Below are 23,129 nucleotides of genomic sequence, written 5' to 3' on the forward strand. Positions count from 1 at the left end.
TCCCTGTAATATGCTGTTTTTAAGTCCTTTGTGCATAGAGCAAGGAGTGGGATAGTTGGGTCAAATGGTGGTTCCATTCCAAGTTTTCCAAGGAATCTCCATACTGCTTTCCATATTGGCTGCACCAATTTGCAGTCCCACAAGCAATGTGTGTCTTTCCCCCCACATCCTCGCCAACACTTATTGTTGTTTGTATTCATAATAGCTGCCATTCTGACTGGTGTGAGATGAAATCTTAGAGTAGTTTTGATTTGTATTTCTCTAATTGTTAGAAATGTTGAAAATTTTTTCAAAATTATTTCATATTTGTTGATTTGTATATCATCTTCTGAGAAGTGTCTATTCGGTTCCTTGATTGGGTTGTGGTTTTTTTTTTTTTTGGTGTTTAGCTTTTTGCGTTCTTTATATATCCTAGAGATCGGTGCTTTATCTGATGTGCGTGTGGTAAAAATTTGCTCCCATTCTGTAGGCTCTCTCTTCACCTCACTGATTGTTTCCTTTGCTGAAAAGAAGCTTTTTAATTGAATCCATCCCATTTATTGATTCTTGATTTTAATTCTTGTGCTATAGGAGTCTTATTAAGGAAGTCGGGGCCTAATCCCACATGATGGTGATATGGGCCTACTTTTTCTTCTATTAGACACAGGGTCTCTGGTTTAATTCCTAGGTTCTTGGTCCACTTTGAGTTTTGTGCATGGTGAGAGATAAGGGTTTGATTTTATTTTGTTGCATATGGATTTCCAGTTTTCCCAGCACCATTTGTTGAAGAGGCTAGCTTTTCTCCAATGTATGTTTTTGTTGCCTTTGTCTAATATAAAATAATTGTAATTATGTGGGTTAGTCTTTGTGTCCTCTCTTCTGTATCATTGGTCTACCCGTCTATTTTGGTGCCAGTACCATGCTGTTTTTGTTACTATTGTCTGTAGTATAGTTTAAGGTCTGGTATAGCGATGCCACATGCTTCACTCTTTAGCTATTCTGGGTCTCTTATTTTTCCAGATGAATTTCATGACGCTTTTTCTATTTCTATGAGGAATGTCATTGGGATTTTGATTGGAATTTTATTAAATCTGTATAGTGCTTTTGGTAGTATTGTCATTCTGAAATATTAATTCTGCCTATCCAAGAACAAGGGAGATCTTTCCATATTCTAAGGTCTTTTTAAATTTCTTTCTTTAGTGTTTTGTAGTTTTCGTTGTAGAGGTCTTTCACCTCTTTTGTTAGGTTTATTCCCAAGTATTTTTTTTTTTTGAGGCTATTATAAATGGGTAGTTTTCCTTGTTTCTCTTTCAGAGGACTTGTCACTGATATACAGAAATGCCTTTGATTTATGGGTGTTGATTTGTATTCTGCTACTTTGCTGAATTCATTTACTAGTTTTAAAAGTTTTCTGTGGATTTTTTTTGGGGGGTCTTCTAGGTATAGAATCATATCATTGGCAAATAGTGCTACTTTGAGTTCTTTTTTTTCCTATCTGTATCCCTTTAATTTCTTTCATCTATCTAATTTCTCTGGCCAGTGTTTCAAGAATTATGTTAAATAGAAGTGGTGAAAGAGGGCATCACTGACTTGTTCCAGTTTTTAGAGGGAATGCCTTCAATTTCTCTCCACTTAGAATGATGTTGGCCTGGGGCTTAGCATGGATAGCCTTTATGATGTTGAGATGTGTTCCTGTTATCCCTAGTTTTTCTAGTGTCTTGAACATGAAGGGGTGCTGTATTTTGTTGAATGCTTTTTCTGAGTCTATTGAGATAATCATATGATTCTTATCTTTAAGTCTATTGATGTGATGAATTACATTGATTGGTTTCTGGATGTTGAACCAACTTTGCATCCCTGGGATGAATCCCATTTGATCATGATGTACTATCTTTTTGATATGTTTTTGTATTTGATTTGCCAGAATTTTATTGAGAATTTTTGCTTTTGGTAGTATGATCATTCTGTTCATTAGAGATATTGGTCTGAACTTTTCTTTCTTTGTGACTGTCTGGTTTTGAAATCGGGGTGATATTGGCCTTATAGAATGAGTTTGGAAGTGCTCCCTCTTTTTCTATTTCACAAAATAATTTGAAGAGTATAGGTATTAGTTCTTCTTTATAGGTCTTGTAGAACTCAGCTCTGTATCCATCTGGTCCTGGGCTTTTCTTGGTTGGTAGGCTTCTAATGGTGTCTTCTATTTCATTGCTTGAAATTGATCTGTTTAAATCATGTATATAATCCCGATTCAATTTGGGCAAATCATATAACTCCAGAAATTTGTCAATGCTTTCCATATTTTCTATTTTATTGGAGTACAAGTTTTCAAAATAATTTCTAATTATCTTCCGTATTTCTATAGTTTCTGTTATGATATTTCCTTGTTCATCATTAATAATTTGAATTTTCTCTCGCTTTCTCTTTATTAGCTTGGCTAAGGGTTTGTGTCAATTTTATTCATTTTTTTCAAAGAACCAATCTTTTGTTTTGTCATTTTTTTCAATTATTTCTTTTGTTTCAATTTCATTGATTTCAGCTCTGATTTCAATTGTTTCCTGTCTTCTTCTGCTTTGGGGGTTGATTTGTTCTTCTTTTTCTATGGCTTTGAGATATAATATTAATTCATTTATTTGTTGACATTTTCTTCTTTTAAGGAATGAACTCCATGCAATGAACTTTTCCTCTCAGTACTGCCTTCATAGTGTCCTAGAGATTTCGATATGTTGTATCAGTGTTCTCAATCACCTCTAAAAATTTTTTAATCTCCTACTTGATGACTTTTGCAACCCATTATTCATTCAGTACCATATTATTTAGTCTCCAGGTGTTGGAGTAATTTTTATTTTTTGTTTTATCATTGAATTCTAATTTCATTCCATTGTGATGTGATATAATGCAGGGTAGTATCTCTACTTTTTTGTATTTGTGAAGAGTTGCTTTGTGGCATAATATATGGTCTATTTTAGAGAAGGATCCATGTGCTGCTGAGAAGAAAGCATATTTGCTCATTGATGGATGAATTATTCTATATAAGTCTGTTTAGTCTAAGTTATTGATTGTATTATTGGGTTCTATAATGTCTTTCTTTGTTCATATTTGGAAGATCTATCAAGTGGCGAAAGAGGTGTATTAAAGTCACCCAAAATTATTGTGTTGTGGTCAATTTGACTCTTGAACTTGAGAAGAATTTGTTTGAACATAGATACTCTATTGTTTGGGGCATATATATTTATAATTGTTATGTCTTGTTGATGTACGGTTCCTTTGAGCAGTATGTAATGTCCATCTTTATCCCTTTTGATTAACTTTATCTTGAAGTCTACTTTATTTCATACAAGGATGGAAACTCCTGCTTGCTTCTGCAGTCCATGTGAGTGGTATGATTTATCCCAATGTTTCACTTTTGGTCTGTGTATGTCTTTTCCTAAGAGATGAGTCTCCTGGAGGCAGCATATTGTTTGGTCTTTTTCAATCTGATAGCCTATGTCTTTTTATTATTGAGTTTAGGCCATTAATATTTGGAGTTATTATTGAGTCATGATTTGTAATAGTCATTTTTGTTTATTTTTGTTACTTAACTTGACTTGGTTTCTCCTTAGATTAATTTTTCCTTTAGTGTAATCCCTCCCTCTGCTGATTTTCATTGTTGTTTTTTTTATTTCCTCTTCATGGAATATTTTGCCTTACCCTTTGAGGGTAAGGACAATGTTAACAGAGCCCAAGGATGTTCTGTAGTGCAGGTTTTCTAGCTGTAAATTCTTTTAACTTTTGTTTATCATGGAAGGTTTTTATTTCATCCTCAAATCTAAATCTTAATTTTGCTGGGTACAAGATTCTTGGTTGGCATCCATTTTATTTCAGAGCTTGATATGTATTGTTCCAGGATCTTCTAGTTTTCAGGGTCTGAGTTGAAAAATCTGCACATAACCTAATTGGTTTTCCCCTATATGTAATCTGATTTCTTTCTCTCATGGCTTTTAATATTCTGTCCTTATTCTGTACAGTAGGCAGTTTCATTATAATGTGCTTTGATGTGGATCTGTTGTGATTTTGTACATTTGGTGATATGTAAGCCTCTTGAATTTGGTTTTCCAATTCATTCTTCATGTTCGGAAATTTTGTGATATTATTTCATTGAATGTATTGTCTTTTTATGCATATATATATATATATATATATAGAGAGAGAGAGAGAGAGAGAGAGAGATATTGAGAGAATTTTTAAAAATATTTATTTTTCAGTTTTCGGTGAACACAACATCTTTATTTTTATGTGGTGCTGAGGATTGAACCCAGCGCCCTGTGCATGCCAGGCGAGCGTGTTACGGCTTGAGCCACATCCCCAGCCCCTATCCCACATTTTTGAATGTTTTGCTCATGGTTTCTTACCATCTTCACTGTATGGCCTACATTATTTTCAAGATTATATATTTTGTCTTTGTTGTCTGAGGTCCTATCTTCCAAGTGGTTTAATCTGTTGGTGATGCTTTCAATTGAACTTTTAATTTGGTTTATTGTTTCTTTCATTTCAAGGATTTCTGTTTGGTTTTCTTTCTTTCTTTCTTTCTTTCTTTCTTTCTTTCTTTCTTTCTTTCTTTCTTTCTTTCTTCTTTCTTTCCTCCTCCTCCTCCTTCTTCTAGAATCTCTATCTCCCTATTAAAGTAATCTTTTGCTTCTTGTATTTGTTTATATAGCTCTTTTGCTGCCTGTATTGCTCTCTTATATCATCCTTTAATTCACCGAACATTTTAATTATATGCATCCTGAACTTCTTCTCAGTCATTTCTTCTGCTGTGCTGGCCATGGATTCTAATAATATGGTATCTTGATGTTTGGGGCACTTTCCTCCCTTGTCTTTTCATATTGTGTGTGTGTCTTCCCTTCTAGCACTGTGGATCCTAGGCATTACCGTTTTTACCCTATAGGCTTATAGTGCCCCTGTAGGGTTTCAATACCTCTCCTTTGAGGGTAAGGACAATGTTAACAGAGCCCAATATAAACAAAATACCACCTAAAAACAAATAGTTGCTATTAAGACATTTACATTTTTGTCACAATGTACAGAAATGGTGAATTCAATTATTATCTACAATATAATCAGTGAGTTTGTAAAAGAGTTTACAGTTTTTGATGGTAGACAAATAACCAGGGGAGAGGAGTAGGATGATATGCTGAGGCGGTAGGAGGTGAGGATATAGAGTTATTGTATCTTAGGAAGTGTGAAAAAGAAGTCTAAAGAGGAAGATTAGTAGCAGGGGAAGGGAGTGGAAGTAATTTGGGGTAGACAGGTAAGTGGAAAGACAGAAGAGTACATAAAACAAACACATATGTATTAAGAAAAATAAAAAATGTTGAAATAGTAAAAATTGGAGGGAAAAAAAGAAAATGCAACACAGCTGTAATATAGTATTCAGTCTTCTCTGTCCTCAAAATCCTAATTCATGCCAAGCATTTGGTCTCATGTATGTTGGAGATGTGAGGGTGGGAGAATGGAGAGGGAGAAGAAAAAAAATCTTGAAGGAAGAAGCAAGGATTGTTTTGGTTGGAGATGGGTATCTTTCCTGCTTCCCTTCTCATCCAATAGGTGGGGTGTCTGATGTTAGCTGGTATCTCTGCCCTAAGGATGCTGAAGGTAACCAGGGTGAGAGGGTTGGTCCCGGGTGGAGAGCACCTGGAAGTGGGGTGTGGCACGTGCTGGTCCCTGAGGGGAGACTGCACCTCAGGGATCTCTTTTTGAACCTTCTCCTGTGATGTGAGATGTTCTCATCTCCTTCTCTGGTCAGTTCCTGGTCTCTATGTTAGTCTCCAAATTGTATCTCACTCACCTTCTCCCTTACTACTTTCTACTAAGGGACCTTTCTCTCTGGGGGTCTTTAGCTTTGCTAAATCTTCTTTCTTAATATCGAAAGAGGCTCCTGATACATGGAAGTGTTGGAAGCCAACACTCTATTTCCCTTGTTAAATTCCTTTATGGAGGGTGGACAGTCACTTAGGGGCTTTAAAGAGGGACATGGTCACTTAGGTGGTGGAGAGTCACTTAGGGGCTTTAAAGAGGGACATGGTCACTTAGGTGGTGGAGAGTCACTTAGGGGCTTTAAAGAGGGACATGGTCCATTTTCCAAGAGACAAGGCCAGAGGAGCAATGCCGGTGAGGTGACAGTTATAGTTAATGGCAGAATGCACGGGGGTGAGAATGTTCTGGAATCACTTTAACAGATAACATGAGCCAAGGGGGTCCGAGAGACGCACAGTGAGCAGAGAAAGTTTGACTGACTTGGAGTCTGGAGCTGGTTTTCATGAAGACAGGACTTAGTGGAAATATGAACAAAGGTGCCCAAGCCTTGCTGACAGGAGGAGTATCTGGGAGGTGGATCAATTAGTGACAGGATGGCAGTGGACCTGAGGAGGATAAGTCTCCCTGAGAATTAGGGTTTGAAACCGGTAATGGAAAATTCTAGAATTCCCCCTTCCCCCAGGCTATGAGGGCCTGGGCAAAGGAGCAGCCCTGGCTGCAGGAGGCTGGGGGAGATGGGGTATCCTAGCTTCTACTCGGGGACTTAAAACCAAATTTTGCTGTGAAATTTAATCTGTTCTGGGTACCAGGAAACAGTCCCCCTCATCTGAGTAACTGATCTGAGTCCTCCCAGATAACACGTGCTATATGCCCAATTGTGTTTCTTTCTGTGTCTTGCAAGCTGGTCATGGCAGCAAATCTATCCTTGTTCTCGTAGCTCTATTTCCCTTGTTAGATTCCTTTATAATTTTGTTATATTTGTAACTTTTTTCTAAAGCTCTCTCTAATACTTTTAGAAAAAGAACTAGAGATTAATAATTAACCAAAGGTTGTTACTGAAAGCTCAGTCCTCATCCCCATTGCCAATCCAATAATTAGGACAGAGTTTTGAGAAAAAGGAAAAAGAAGTCTTATTGCCTGGCTGGCAAAGGAGAAGCCCAGGGGACTCCTGTCCTAGAGGCTGTGATTCCAGCTGTGCCCCAACAGGGGTCAGAATTTACTTGTTAATTTGGGAGATTTCTTAGATCTTCTGGTGCCATCCCTGAAATCTGAGTCACTGTTCCTGTGATGTGTGTATGTGGTCAAGGGCAGGTATCCCCTACTGGGATGGGGAAGAAGGGTAATTCTGTTTCCCCAGAGATCAGGAATGGGAAGATTAGGAGAAGAGAAAAACAACATGTCTGTTTTAAAATGAGCCTCAGCACACTCACACACTGCTGGTGGGACTGCAAATTGGTGCAGCCAATATAGAAAGCAGTATGGAGATTCCTTGGAAAACTTGGAATGGCACCATCATTTGACCCAGCTATCCCCCTCGGTCTGTACCCAAAGAACTCAAAAACGGCATACTACAGGGACACAGCCATATCGATGTTTATAGCAGCACAATTTACAATAGCTAAACTGTGGAACCAACCTAGATGCCCCTCAGTAGATGAATGGATTAAAAAACGTGGCATATAAATACACAATGGAATATAACTCAGCAATAAAAGAGAATAAAATCATGGCATTTGCAAGTAAATGGATGAAGTGGGAGAAGATATTGCTAAGTAAAGTTAGCCAATCCTAAAAAAACAAATACCAGATGTTTTCTCTGATACAAGGTGACTGACTCATAGTGGGTTAGGGAGAGGGAGCATGGGAAGAATAGATGAACTCTAGATAGGGCAGGGTGAGGGAGGGGAAGGGAAGGGGCAGGGGGTTATTAATGAGGGTGGAATGTGATGGACATCATTATTCAAAGTACATGTATGAAGACATGAATTGATGTGAACATACTTTATATACAAACAGAGGTATGAAAAATTGTGGTATATATGTGTAATAAGAATTGTGATACATTCCACTGTCATGTATTTAGAAAATAAAAGCAAATTAAAACAACAATAAAATGAGCCTCAGTGGTGGAGGTAGATCCTTGTTCCAAGGTCTTGGGCTTCTAATAAGTTAATTTCCCCTTCTGCACAGACCCTGTTGTCATTGTTGGAAAGCATTACGTGTTGACCTTGTCTTTAGGGTAACTTTACAAGTAATTTTAACTGCTGTGCACCCCGGTGGGTTGATGATAGGTAGGTACATCTCGGTTCCTGAGACTGTCAGAGACTGGTCCCACATTGGCATCCGTCACTTCTGCAAAATCACAGGACACATGTTTACAGCTCACATTTGGTGGGTGGTTGCAACAACATCTCCTAATTTTGCCTAAAGTGGTTCCTGTATCTGCAGTTGACTGATTCCTCCAGCTCCTTTTTGGTGGCTCACCGTTCAGATTTCTCTAGGTAATCAAGCTCACTGAGAGATGGCTGTCCTGCTGAGGCCCCTACCTCTTCCAGTCCTTTAGTCTGTCTTTCTTTCATCCTCTTGATATGAGTCCTATCTGGCTTGAGCGCCTACCTGCCCCCCAGCTCACTGGCAACACAGGATGGATTAAGCCCCAAAGCAACATTTTTGCAGCCCCCAGAGCTAGAGACCTCCTAACTCCAACTCCACATTCCTCCCAACCTGGCCTGGGCAATTGTTAATTGAGGATGTTCCTGGAATAAGTTTGGATTGTCCTTTACTCAAAGGCCAATGTGTAGAAGATGAGCATTGGTGGCAGGGAAAATCATAGTCACCTGCCCAAACCTAAAGAATGAGCTCAGAGACATGAGGTACAGTGGAGGCAAGGTTTTAATGGGCAATTTTGCAAGAGCGGTGTCTGGGTGAACAGGCACATTCAGAGAAGTTTCAGTAGCATTATTATTATTTTTTTGGTACTGGGGATTAAACTCAGGGGCACTCGACCATTGAGCCACATCCCCAGCCCTATTTTGTATTTTATTTAGAGTCTGGGTCTCTCTGAGCTGCTCAGTGCCTCGATGTTGCTGAGGCTGGCTTTGAACTCTTGATCCTCCTGCCTTAGCCTCCTGAGCTGCTAGGATTACAGGCGCGCCCCCCCCCACCAGGTCCAGCCCTGCAATCAGCATTTTCTCACCTAGGAGGCAAGGTCCCTCCTCTGATTCCTGACTTGTTAATTACTGCAGGGAACATCATCTTCCAGGATGTCACATAGGTTTTACTGTCTCCTGTTAGTTTAAAGAATTGTACCTTCAGCGGTCTCCACCTCCCTTTGTTCTCTGGTGGTGGCAGGAAGCCCTTGATGGGCTGGGTACTTTGGGACACGCGCTTGGTTTCTCTATTGGTCAGGCCAGCACCTTCCCCCACTTCCTGTTTGGATGGACTTTGAATCTGCCACTTTGGGGCGTTAATTGCTGGTGGCTACTCTGTTCTATTCCCCTCCGGCTGCTTTTCTTACATCCCTAGTAATTTTTACTGTATATTTTTCCAGGTGTTTTTCATTGAAAGCTAAACCCAGTATTCTGGAAAGGGACCACTGGACTTTCTGTAGCTCACAGTGGGAAGCAATCGGGATCTTCCAAGGACTCGCATCTTAGAAGATGGGCTTGACTTTGAAGTTCCATCTTGTGGGGATCAGGGGTGCAAAGGGCTTTTATAGGGGGGGAAGGAGGAGCAGGGGGAAGTCTGTGTGTGGGGTGGGGTCTTCCTCATCCAGGACATGGGTCTCCTTTTTCCTTCTCTGAAGTAATGGACACCGACTTTCTGGATTGAACCCAGGGATGCTTTACTACTGAGCAAGATCCCCGCCCTTTTTATTTTTTTATTTTGAGACAGCATCTGAATAGGTGGCTGCGGCTGGCCTTGAACTTGTGATCCTCCCACCTCAGCCTCCTGAGACGACAGGTGTATGCTCCTTACCCACCCATCTTCTGTAGTTCTTTTTAGATAAATTCCTTTTCTACAAGTTAAACCTCACCGTGGTTTACATGTTTTGTGCTCACGGACCAACAGCACTAATGACTAAGGGGGCATGACAAAGCTTATCTGATACTCTAAAAAAGCTAAAAGAGATTGAGCAGTTTGCATTTTCACCATTTAAGTAGGGCCTTTCTTTAAATTTGGAATGTGGGGCAGAAGGGAGGGAGGCCAAAGAGAGCAGCTCTGCCTAGGAGAACTGCAGACCAGCCGCCCTGGGAAAACCGAAGACTGTGGGTGAGTTACACCCTCACGTTTTGTGAATCAGGGAGTTAGTGCTGGAGAAAGACACTTAAACAGAAGAGTCCTGCTTTATACTAAAAATAAGCTCCTGAAGAAAAGGGCAGAGCTCCCAGGGGCCGGTGAGGGGGTCAGTGTTGTGATGTCCCAAACAGGGTTACAGGAGGACAGGGCTTTCAAGCTTTGGAGTTAACAAGGACTTTGAGTCAAGGTCCCTGTCCTAGAAAGTACAGGGCACCGGGCACCATCTTGGCTGATGTCATGGAGGAATATATAGGGTGGCTTTGTTTGGGGTTCCCTGGGGACAAAGTGCTTTTGTCTCCCTGGTGAAGGGGAGGAAGGGAGACAAAGACCAGCGAGCTGCAGAGAGAAACGGCCTTCTCGCTAAAAAAGTGCAAGAAACAAAACTCCTGTGTTTTCCTTGGATTATCCTGGAGGGGACCAGCCAGGGAGCCTGGGCAGGAACGGCCAGAGCAGCTGGAAGTGCTGGGAGGCAGGAAACCCGTGGCCACGGCACAGACACCTGCTGGGTGGCCTTCCATGAAGACACTGGCGGCAGGGCTAGGTTCTTGGATTTTTTTCAGGATTCATGAGCCACTGTGAGAATAAGAAAAATGCACAGATCTGCCTGGGGATTCATATTTGCTTGGAGGAGTTGTTGGGTGGTGGTTGTTGGTGGTACCAGGGATTGAACCCAGGGGCGCTTAACCACTGAGCCCCATCCCCAGCCCTTTTGATGTTTTTTTTTAGAGACAGGGTCTCACTAAGTTGCTGAGCCTGGCTTTAACTTGTGCTCCTCCTGTCTCAGCCTCCCAAGCCTCTGGGATAACAGGTCTGCACCACCATGGCCCGGCAAGATTTTTTTTTTTTGATGAATGCCTGGTTTTGCTGTTGGCAGGGAGTTTATGTTTACTTGTAATCACATGAAGGAAGAAGGCTCTTAGAGGCCACTGCCTGTGTTGGAATAAGGCACAGCAGGAAGGCATAGAGAGCTCTTTTTAATTAAAGTAGAAATTCACGACTGTAGTCTGAGTCCGGTAGAGACCATCATCTGGGAGCAGAGGCAAAGCAGTTACCCGAGTTGCCTGCTCTGTGCACCTGGGGATTGTTATTGTGGTCCTAGGCCAGAGTCCAATACACTGGGTCTAGTCACTTGCTCCAAATAATCAAAGTAATCCCAGCAGCTCTGGAGCTGGGGCAGGAGCATCGCAAGTTCAAAGCCAGCTTCAGCAACTTAGGCCCTAAGCAACTTAGTGAGACCCTGACTCAAAATAAAAAGGGCCGAGGATGTGGCTCAGTGGCGAAGTGCCCCTGGGTTTGATCCCTGGTACCCACTGCCCCACAAAAATGAATTTAATATTCAGGACAGCTATGTCAGATTGCAAGGGGAGGCATGGGGACTAGGGTACTCAGCTCTGTCTTCTGGGGGGATTGTCATGAGCTTCAGGTTTTAGCATGGGGTGGGGGCATGAGGGTCTAGCTGTCCTGGTCAAACTGGTTTGGTTGATCATCTCAGGATGGTCATGTCTATGATGAGGAAGTTCTGTTGCTGGGGGCTGAGGCAGGAGGATCACAAGTTGGAGACCTGCCTCAGCAGCTTAGCCTCTCCCCACCAAAATTAAAATGGCTGGAGGTGTGGCTCCATGGTGGAGCACCCCTGGGTTCAATTCACAATACCGGGTGCTGGTAGGTGTCCCTGCTGCCTGGGGTGTGGTTTCAGCTCTTGTCGCAAGACGCAAGACGTTTATCCTTTAGGCCTGTTGCTCCTGGAATCCAAGGTGACCCCTGGAGGGAGGGACCCAGAGAAAGGACACATTAGAAAGGCAGCGTGGCCTTTGTTCCTCCAAGTTTAGGACAATGACTTGAAGATTCCCAGCTGCTGCTCCGGGCGTCTGGAGCAGGGTGTTATGGAAGCTGGTAGCTGAGAGCCCGTGGATTACGACTCCACTTGAATCTTGAAAATACCTTAAGTACTCTTCATCTTGGTCCCTCAGCCTCAAGAGGGGAGGAGTCCCAGCTCCACCCAAGGCTGAAAGTAGCAAAGGACACAGCTGCACAATGAAGTTCGTCCAGCTTCCGTGACTCCCTGGACACCTACAGGCCAAGGGGAGAGTCCGTGCTTTGAGCAAAACAGTCCCAGGGCCTCTTACAGGATGGGCCAGCAGGAAGCATAAGCGTTGCCCCTGAAGCCCTGACCGTGCCGACTGGGCAAGGGACACGGGTTTGGGGAATGCCATTCTTCAGCTTGCACCCCTTGGGGGTTTTCAGTCTGCCTCTGAGCCACATCCCCAGTCCTTTTGATTTTGAGATAGGGTCTTGCTAAGATCCTGAGGCTGGCCTCCAACTTGTGATCCTCCTGCCTCAGTTAAGATGGATGAATGCTTCAAGCACTAAACAAACATCAGAACTCTGCTGAGAGCATAACTCATCCTCAACCCTCCCTCCATCCCTCCAGATGGTGTTTTTTGGCTACATGGTGTCCAGCATCCTCTTTGGCCTCCTGGCTGACAGATATGGTCGCTGGAAGGTAGGTGGGGCCTTGTGGGATTTGGCATTTTCTTGTGTTCTTTTGCTTTCTCTCTCTCTCTGTATGTGTTCTAATGCTTCTGTGAACATCCAAGACAGAAAATGTAGAAATTCCCTTCTGATCACACATCCCTGAATCCCAGGTAGGTCGTATTGGTTTTTCATCTGTTCCTGAGGTTTCTGTCCCCACACCCAGTCCAGATATGGAATTGAGGGAGGTGCATAGTTAAAATTCATTAGGGTGTAGAAATTTGCAGGTATAAACAGGCAAACTCACATTAGTTAATTTTGTATTGTTTTGAAACTAAACTGAAGCCCATATGCCTACTCAGATTAAACATCAAGGTATAAATTATCTTCAGAAAGAAAACTGTCTTCATCCGGTCCCTGTGAGACATATCTATAATCCCAGTGACTTGGGAGGCTGGGGCAGGAGAATCACAGATTTGAGGCCAGCCTCAGCAATTTAGCAAGACTCTGTCTCAAAAAAAAAAAAATATAAGGGAATGGGGATGTGGCTCAGAGGTAAAGTACACTTGGGTTCAATCCCCAGTACCAAAAAACCAAACAACCTCCTCAAACCCTAACTAATAATAATAAAAAATTGGTTACAAAACCAGAGCTTTTTTTCTTGTTTAATTTCTGATGAAGCATAAACATAAAGAGAGAGAGCTCAAAGGAAAATATTAATAGAATTGGCTGTGTATCTTAAAGTGCATAAAATAGCAAAAATTTTAAATTAACATCATAATATGCGCTTCTCTTTATTTTTTCTAATCACAAGCTTCTCAAAGGAGAAAAATCATAAAAAGGCATTTATGAAAGAAGAAATACAACTGATCAGGAAATATTTAATCATAGAAGATAATCAAAGCAAAATGACATAACAAAGGGTTTTTCCTTATCAAAATGACATTAAACATTAAGCCCATAAGTAACTTTTTAAGGAAGTGTTAAATATACAACCAGCGACTCTTGATATGGAAGGAAATTCATGTATGTTACCCCAAAATTTGCCTTTTTCGTTGTGGTGGTGGTGGGTAGTGGGGATTGAATCCAGAATGTTCTACCTCTGAGCCACATCCCAGTTCTTTTTATTTTGAGATAGGGTCTTGCTAAGATAGTGAGGCTGACCTCCAACTTTCCATCCTCCTGCCTCAGTCTTCTGAGTTGCTGAGATTGCAGGTGTGCACCACCACACCGAGCTCTAAATATGCCCCCTTGACATAGAATTATTTTTTAGATAAAAGTAATTAAGAAGCAGCAAGCAGCAGAATAACTTTATCCTCTTCCTCTCATTTTTCTGCCTGAAAGTCGGGATAGAAATTCTCCTTTAGGGAGACAACTCTGGACTCCTCTTATGAGCCTCTAGGTGGCGCCAGAGGAATCTCGCACCACCTGCTCATCGCACCACCCTGTCCTTGTATGTATCCCCTTCCCGCCCCTGAAGGCCTCCCGGCTTCCCTTTGTCTTGTCACTGCCCGGAGCTCTCACGTTTTAGCTGGAGATGCCACGTTCGCCTGGTTCTGAGCCATTCTTTGCGCTGCCTTGCCCGGGAGCTTCTCCCAGGTGATATGCGTGATATGTGCTGAACTGTGAATAAACTTGTTTTGCTTTTGCTTGTTAATCTCTTTGTTGCAGGGGCCCATCCCAACCAAGAACTCAGGGGGGGGAAGAAAAACCCATGGAGATTGAGGAAACATCTTATTTCCTCCCTGACAGTACTGACGGACTCTCAGTTTGGCAGTATGAATCAAGAATCTTGAAAATATCTATTATCCTAACCTGATAATTTGCCTTCCAACAATCTGGTTTCCTGAGATTATTTGAGAGGACATGATGACTTATGCAGAGACATCGTTCCAGCTTATTTTAACAGAAAATCTGAAACAACCTCAGCATTAAGCAATAGGGTGTATAGTAGGTTTATATATTACATTACACGTATTATATTTTGTTTTACAGAGTGTAGTAGATTCTGGAATTTTTATTTTATTTATTTTTGGTACTGGGGATTAAACCTAGGGCACTTTATGGCGGAGCTAAATCCCCAACCCTTTTCAGTTTTTATTTTGAGATGGTCTCACTAAATTGCCAAGGGTCTTTTTAAATTTCTGAGGCTGGCCTTGAACATGTGATTGTGCTTCCTCAGTCTCTAAAGTTGTTGGGAAGATTCTAGAATTTTTAAAGCCATTAAGAATTTGTTTTCAGCTGGGTATGGTGCCTGCCTGTAATCCCAGCAACTGGAGAGTCCGAAGCAGGAGAATTGAAAGTTTATAGGCTTGCATGGGCAATTTAGTGAGATCTAGTCTCAGAAAAATAAAGAGGCCAAGGGTGGTGGGGCATGTGTGTAAAATTATCCGCTCAGGAGGCTGAGGCAGGAGGATCGGAAATTCAAAGCCAGCCTCAGCCACAGTGAGGCACTAAGCAACTCAGTGAGACCCTGTCTTTAAATAAAATGAAAAATAGGACTGGGGATGTGGCTCAGTGGCCGAGTCCCCCTGAGTTCAATCCCCGGTACAGGTACATAGCTTTGTGGTAGAGCACCTGGGCTCAGCCCTCAGTATGGGGAGTGAGGGAGTTTTCTTTCACAAAGAAAATAAGACACAACCACATTAACAGCATTGTCTCCAGATGGGAGAATCAAGGTTGATTCAACTTATTTTCTCCCTTATTCTCTATTACAAATTGTATTGCTTTTATAATTAGAGAAAAAATTAATTCCTGGAGGTTTCTCCTTATAATCATTCTAACACAGTGTCTCACTGTGCTTCTAACAGCCCTGTGAGTAGGGAAGGTTTAGTTTTGCTTTCTGGTGTACTCACCTGTGAGCAGGGCACATTAGAGCACTTCTGAAGAATGGTCCAAACCTGGAAGGTCTGGGCTGAGGCACAAGCCTCAGCTTGTGGGAGACCAGTGAGCTGCTGCCCACCAGCTCTGAGCAGGAAATGTCTGGATGGCAATGACCGTTCACCTTCTACCTGGGATCCTCTCCCCTTCCCCTACGGAGGCAGGTCAAGTAACTAGTTGTCTTTTGTTGCTTCAGATTTTGCTCATCTCGTTCCTGTGGGGAGCCTACTTCTCCTTGCTGACCTCTTTCTCTCCCTCGTACATCTGGTTTGTCTTTCTGCGGACCATGGTGGGCTGCGGAGTGTCTGGCCACGCCCAAGGGTAAAGACTTGCCCCAGTGGTTTCCCGGAGAAGAAGCATGTACAGGCATTTACACCCACATCCTCAGTGCCTAATGGACGAGTAGCATCAACAGTTTGCAAATAGACTTGTGCTAATTGTTTTTGAGATTTTAAAATTTCTGAAAATAATGGCTGCTCATTATTCTAGTAGGAGCCATTTGCTCATCAAAATGATGCTTGACCTTGAGGCTAGTGGAGTGGTAGGTGGCAAATGTGTCAGCTTTTGTTGTTGCCAAGGCTAATTATCACTTTTTGACCAGGAAAATTTTGGTAAGACTAAATACTAATAAAAAGTGCCATATTAGGTGTAAAAAAAAAAAAAAAAAAAAAGTCCAGGGCTGGGGACATAGCTTGGTAGTAGAGTGCTTGCCTATAGGTAAGGCCCTGGGTTAAATCCCTAGCACTTAAAAAAAATTTTTTTTGAAGTCCATTTTGGACTAACCATTTTAAGCACTATTGCCCTGTGACCTAAGTCTGTGCCCGAGTGAATGTGCAAGACAGGGCGAGATCATACTGAAATAGAAACATGATTCTCATCTGCTTCCTGCCCTTGGGTAAGTGCCAGGGTCTGGATTTTAAAGTCCTTAAGCTAAGTGTTCTGGTTTGGGGAGCCTCCTTGAAATTAACAGGGCCCCTCAGGCTATTCTCTCTGCGTTTCTTGGAGCAAGATATCTGTAAAGTGTATTGGGAGATGTCAAAGCAGCTGACTGCCTTCCTAGGTAGGGGAAGGTATTGCTCTTTCCTGGGGCATAAGTTAAGCATCTGAGGCCTGGAGCCCTAAAGGAGTAGAAGCTAAACTGACTTTTAAAACATCCCCCAGGAAACAGTCCAATAAAGATGTTAAAGCCCCACCTTGCCTAATCAGAGCAGAGGAGAGCGATTAGAAAACTGATGGAATATGATTCCATTTATTCCATTCATAAGACTAACATGTACTTAATTGGAAACCTGTGCTTTGACACTTGTTAGTTGGAAAACTATTTACCTTCTCTTGGGTGTATTCTAATTTCCCAGGTATGTTTTAGAAAAGGGAATCGGGTTTGGGCAAAAGGTCAGGCTAATATATCTGAAATGGGTGAAGAGGGTTTGAAGTAACTTTCAGAGTAGAAATGGCAACAGAAGCACTGGGACATTCCCTTCTCACTGTTCTCTCATGTGGACATTAGTTGTAGCAATTACACGTATGTAATATATGTATTTTTCTTTCGGCTGTGCTGGGGATGGAATCCAGGGCCTTGCACATGCTAGGCAAGCACTCTACCGCTGAGCTGCATTCCTAGCCCTGTAACAATTTTATTTTGATGTCCAGTGAATGATGATGCTTTTGAATGCTTCATTTCTGTGACCAGATTGCTTAAGGAAAGTGATAATAACTCTGTTTTTGCCCTTCTTGTTTAGGTTAATCATAAAGACTGAATTTTTGCCCACTAAATATCGAGGCTACATGCTCCCCTTGTCTCAGGTAAGGTGAAGTAGGCGTTGGGCCCCGTCTTCTGCTTTCACGAGGATGCGACCTGGCAGAATTTCTTCTGGCTGGTTGACCTTTGGTTGGCTCGCTGCCTGTTTTCTGCACTAACTAAAAACCTTGAGAACGCTTGATGCCAGAGGTTGATGCCAAGGCCTTATGACCACTGGACTTATGTCATCCAGCAATGGTGCTCAGAACACAGTACCATCTTCCTCTATGACCGGGACATATTCCAGGGTCTGGCCTTGCTGGAATGACAGCTGCAGGAAGGCATCTGGGATCACCTTTCTCTCCCCTTCAGAGAGGGGAAGTAGCTACCACCCCATTGGGGTGTCCCATCCCCCTTCCAAAGATTCTGGTATCTGCAGAACCATCACTGGCCCCGCCTGAGGGACTGTGTCATAATTGCCATGTTGAAGAGGAGAAGCCTGGGATGCTCTGGAGCCCTCAGGTCCCAGCTGACCTTTGAAAGGTTTTGCAGTTAGAAGAGATGTTGGTCTAGCTACCCTGTACCAGTTTTGATGCCCTTAGTATTCCAAAGTTTCTATCAATAGGCAGGGGGTTCCAGGAAAAAAAATGACTCTTCCCGCTAAAGTAGGATGTATTTGGCAATAAGTAAAGCAGTCAGAGAATGTTTTAACAAAAATTTTTTGAGCCAGGTGCTGTGGTGCACATTTGTAATCCCAACTACGTGGGAGGCTAAGGCAGGAGGATCACAAGTTGGAAGCCAGTCTCAGCAACTTAAGAACATCCTGAGTTCCAAAATAAAAGAGGGTGGGGGGCTGTGGATGTATCTAAGGGGTAAGGTGCCCTGGGTTTAATTCCCCTAGAAAAGGGGACACTGAATTTGGGCAATAAAAATAACAAGAAAAAAATCTAAAAAACCCTGCAACACCAGATAACTCTACCTTACTCCCAGGTTTCTTCTTCAGACCTGTGTTAAGGTGGTTGCACACACTTTTAATACTTAGCATTTAATACTTAACTTAAAATTATTTAATGAACAAAGCTCATTTTCATCTGCCTAGTGCCTTGGCATATTTCCTGGTTCTATCCCTTTTTTGTTAGTCTTATTTTCGAATCTCCTTGGGTCGTCATGCTACTCCAGTGGTTTCCCAGTTGTCCCTTGGTATCTGTGAGAGATTGGTTCTAGGATCCAGAGCATACCAAAATCGGTGATGCTTAGCTTCCTTATATGAATGGTGCATTATTTGCATATAACATATATAAGCTATCTCTAGATGACATAAAATACCTACACCTATGAAAGCCATGTGAATAGTTGTTCTGCATTTAGGGAATGATGGCCCCCCCAAAAAAATCTGTACATGTTGAGTATAGACACAATTTGATCTTGAATACTTTTGAAACTTGGTTGTTTGAAATCCCAGACGCAGATTCTGCTGATCCAGGGCCTACAGGCATGGATGGCCGACTGTACCTAGGCTGTTGTCTCTCCACCTCCAGAAATCTGTTTCCCAGGCCCCTCCTTGAACTTCAGACCCCAGAGGTCAATCACCTGAGTCCCTCACCTGGATTTCACAGGTTCCTCAGATACAACCTGCTCACAGCTAATCTCTTCATCTTCACGGAAGCCCCTTGGTTCTGTGTGTCTGTTCTGCGGTCATAGCAAACAGGACCCCCTCAGTCACTGGAGCCACAAACTTGAGAGCCATTGTGGACCCTCCCTTCCCCTCACCCCACCTGGTCAACCCCCACTGCTGCTAACTCATCCCCTGTTGGTGTAGCCTTGACCCAAGTGTCCCTCACCCAACATTGCCACATTTACCTCAAAAATGTGTCGAGTCCACTAAAGAATTTTGACATTTTGGTACTGAAGTTCCACCCAGAGCCACACCACCTTCTGGTCTACTGCAGTCCCCTTATTTGTTGCTCCTTCAGAAAAGTTGTCCCTGATCACCCAAGTCACGCTTTATCGCATTATTCTACTTCCTTTATAGCTCTAGTCTCTTTATGAAATCTTTTTCTTTTTTGGTAATAGAATTCTTTGAAAGAGTCCCCCCCCCCCAAGGATTCCCAAGGAACCTTCTAGTAGGGTACCTTCTCCCATCTCTGTGAGGTAGAGTGGAGTCGCCTTACCCCTCATGCTCAGGTGAAAGCTGGGACTTGTTCCGATTTCTGACGAGGAGACCAGGCCCCAGTGGGCTGTTATTTATTGATATAAGATTGTCTCCAAGGTATTACTTGCAAGTACAAAAGTCAAAGTGTGGATGTTGTGTAGTCTCTGGTACCCTTTGTGAAAAAAGAACAAAACGCCTCCTTATTAGCTTGGATGTGTCTAGAACAGCGTCGGAAGGACAGAGAGGAGACTGGTACTATTGACTCCACTGGGAAGAGAAACCAGATGGCAGAGAGCTAAGGGAAGAAAGTGCTTTCACCATTTCTTTCCAGTTTTTGGTGCCTTTTATGTTATGACCCAGGGAGCGCATGACCTAGTCAAGAAAAAAAGTCAAGGTCTGAAACTCCCAGGGCGCCATGTTCTTTAAACCACATAGTGCCGACTCTCTCTCTAGCTAAGGCTCTAATTTACAGGAAGTAAATTAGAGTCATGGAGGAGTAAATTAAAAAAGTAAATTAAAGTCATGGAGGAATGAAGTGTCCATTTCCTCCAGGCAGTGCAAGTGGTGCTGGGAGGAGGACCTGAACAGCCTTCCTTGGAGCCTCCCGTCCTCTCCTTGAGCAATGTGGGTGGGTAGGAGGCATTTAATCTTTCACGTCTCTGCCCAGGTTTTCTGGCTGGCTGGCTCCCTGCTCATCATCGGCCTGGCCTCTGTGGTCATCCCCACCATCGGGTGGCGCTGGCTCATCCGGATAGCCTCCATCCCCGGCATCATCCTCATCATGGCCTTCAAGGTGAGCAGCTCTTGTGGCCCTCTCCAGCTGGCCCACTGGCCTTTTTGCCCCTCCAATATCTTTCTCCCATCTACCTTCTTCCTCTAGAGAGTATCCCAACCAGCCTGCCCCTGGGCCTCCACCACCATTTATTCCTGACCTCTCTCTCCCTGAGCACACGCCCTCTGATGCTGTCCATGCATTCTTGGGCCACTGCAGGCCTGCCCACCTGTCCTTCTCCTCTCCCACCAGGCTGTGCGGTGCTCAGCTGCAGAATCCTTAGCTTCCAGCAGAATCTGCTCTTCGTTAAAGATAGAATCAGCTGCTCAGCAGAATGGGGCTCTGATCCCTTTGTGTCACCTACACTGCGGAATCAAAGAGCATCAGAACTCAGAGGGTCCTTAGTGGTCATTTCTTCCAACCTTTAACCGAATTCAGGCACACCCCTGGCAGGTCTCTGCCAGAAGACTCCCGGCTTCGTGCCTGCGGCGACTTTATAGCTTTCTATAGTAGCTCCATCTCCCGGCAGCTCCAGGTGTTAGGCGGTTCTGTGTTACAATCAAAGACTTCATAAATTTACCTGCAGGTCCTACTGCTTCTTTCTGGAAAACCAGAGGTCCCTCTTCTCACCATGACATCCTCCAAGTGTTTAAGGGAGGCCCTCCTAAGCCTCTTCCCCGTAATTTATTACTTTCAAGTCTTTTCCATGATAGCTGGCTTCAGAGTCCTGCCTCTCTCTTTGTGGAAAGCCCAGTTGGTCAGCATCTTTGATGCAGTGAACAGTTGCTCAGAATCCCACGTAAACCCATGGTGCTCTGGGATCAGTGGTCCAGCAGCCTACTGCCTAGTGTCCGCCTGCCTCTGTTGGTAGGGACCAGGACTTTATCGCAAGTTGCCCTCCACAGCTGGATTCTGATGGGTTTGGATCAACTGCATCCCCAGGGTCTGTTTTGCATCAGTTTTTAAACCTAGAACCTAAAGCCTGTAATTGGTGTGTGTGTGTGTTTTAAATCTCAATTAAATTCAAACATTGACACTTCCTCCTTTGGTTTTAGCCCAGGCTTCGGTCTTCCCTAGATTTCCCTGCCTAGAGGCAAGTTTCCACAGGAGGTCAGCAGAAGCCTGCTGGGCTGTGCGCTGGCGAGCGGCCTGGTTCTTTTCCCACCTCGGGAAACAGGGTGGTGTTTACAGAGCCATCACAGCGCTAGCTCTGCGTCTGCAACAGTCGCAACTCTCATGTCCTTTGTCATCTGTGCCCAGTTTATTCCTGAATCGGCTCGGTTCAATGTCTCCACCGGGAACACCCAGGCTGCCCTGGCCACCCTAGAGCGCATTGCCAGGATGAACCGCTCGGTCATGCCGGAGGGGAGGCTGGTGGAGCCCATTCTGGTGAGTTCTGCCACTGGAGCGGGGAAAGCAACTTTAGTTAGCTCTCTAGCCTCCCCTTGGAGGCAGGGATGGTCTGGGGAGAGCAGATCAGTGTTGAGGCTCTGGTGAACCTCACTGTGGGCTGCTGCCATGTGCTCTGGTTAGTTCTCTAACTTCATTTTTCTCAATAAAATGCAAATGGCAACATCACCTACCTGAGGCTGGCCTCAGATTTGCGATCCTTGTGTCTTAGCCTCCTGAGTACCTGGGATGACAGCCCTGTGCCACTGCACCCTGTTTCATACTTTTTTTTTAACATATGTTTTTATTTGTTAATTTCAAAAGAATCGCCCATTCGTTTTACTGTCACTTTTAATTTCTCCTCCTTCCCTCCCCACCCCTGCACCAGCACCAGTGAGCAGGGCAAGAATGGAAGAATTGGGCCTTAAGTCCACTGAGTGCCTCTATGTGCCAATGACAGCGGCTGGCTAAGATTCATGTGTTATAAACAATATTCTAAAGGCTTGGTGAGCTGTGCCACGGGGACCAAGTGGTCATCTCACTCTACCATACCCATATTATCCTTGTTCCCTATGATCCCAAATATCGCAGAAACGTTTGCTCGTTCTTAACCTGCTAAATGTCTTCTGTCCCCCTCCCCGACCCTTTTGATAATGTCAGGAAAAAAGAGGAAGATTTGCAGACCTACTGGACGCTAAGTACCTACGGACCACATTACAGATCTGGGTCATATGGTAAGAATGCAGTTATTTAAAAACCAGCTTTAAATAAATGGGTATTTGACCGGGCTTGGTGGTGCACGCCTATAATCCCAGCAGCTCGGGAGGCTGAAGCAAGAGAATTGTGAGTTCAAAGCCAGCGTCAGCAAACATGAGGCACTAAGCAACTCAGTGAGACCCTGTCTCTAAACAAAATACAAAATAGGGTTGGGGATGTGGCTCAGTGGTCAAGTGCCCCTGAGTTCAATCTCTGGTACCAAAAAAAAAAAAATGGGTATTTGGAGGAATCCCACTTATGTACAGTGGTCCCCCCTCATCTGTGGTCTTACATCCCATGATTTCCGTTACCTGTGGTCAACCATGGTCTGATAATATTAATATTTGTCTTGACTTCCTCAAAGCAAGAGCGACTACGCTCCTCTAAGTCTGGTTATATACAGTCTATTGTTATAGGTGCTCTCTTTTATCTTTAGTTGTTGTTTCTCTCTTGCTGTGCCTCATTTATAAATTGAGCTTTATCACAGGGGTGTATAGGGAAAAGCATACTATATATAGGGTTCAGCACTCTCTGGTTTTAGGCATCCACGGGGGTTCTTGGAACATGTGTCCTGCAGATAAGGGGACTACTGTAAATTCACTCATCACCACTGGGGAGAAAAACACAAGATAGACTCCAAATATTTCCTTTAGCAATGTCTTATCTGTTAACACCACAGCACAGCACACCACACCACACCACCACCACACCACCACCACACCACCACCACAAATGAGTAAGTAAAAATTTTAGAAAGACAAAACCCTAATTGTCTATGGGCATTTCCCCCCTCACCAGGGATTGAATGTGGGGTGCTTTACCACTGGGTCCATCCTCTGCTCTTCTCATTTTATTTTGAGATAGGGTCTCACTAAATTGCTGAGGTTGGCCTTGAACTT

The 23,129-nt window shown here is 43.4% G+C and overlaps 1 protein-coding gene across 1 annotated transcript in view; it reads left to right on the forward strand.

Annotated features, from left to right (window-relative positions):
* Positions 1-23,129, forward strand: part of Svopl (SVOP like) — a 48,367-nt gene that overhangs the window by 5,181 nt on the left and 20,057 nt on the right. The window contains exons 4-9 of the mRNA XM_026398544.2: positions 12,503-12,574; positions 15,620-15,744; positions 17,163-17,226; positions 19,981-20,106; positions 21,346-21,474; positions 22,135-22,208. Of these exons, the coding sequence (XP_026254329.2) occupies positions 12,503-12,574; positions 15,620-15,744; positions 17,163-17,226; positions 19,981-20,106; positions 21,346-21,474; positions 22,135-22,208 (590 nt within the window). The remainder of the gene's footprint in view (positions 1-12,502; positions 12,575-15,619; positions 15,745-17,162; positions 17,227-19,980; positions 20,107-21,345; positions 21,475-22,134; positions 22,209-23,129) is intronic.

This window comes from Urocitellus parryii, chromosome 3, assembly GCF_045843805.1.
Source record: "Urocitellus parryii isolate mUroPar1 chromosome 3, mUroPar1.hap1, whole genome shotgun sequence".
Taxonomy (NCBI): Eukaryota; Metazoa; Chordata; class Mammalia; order Rodentia; family Sciuridae; genus Urocitellus; species Urocitellus parryii.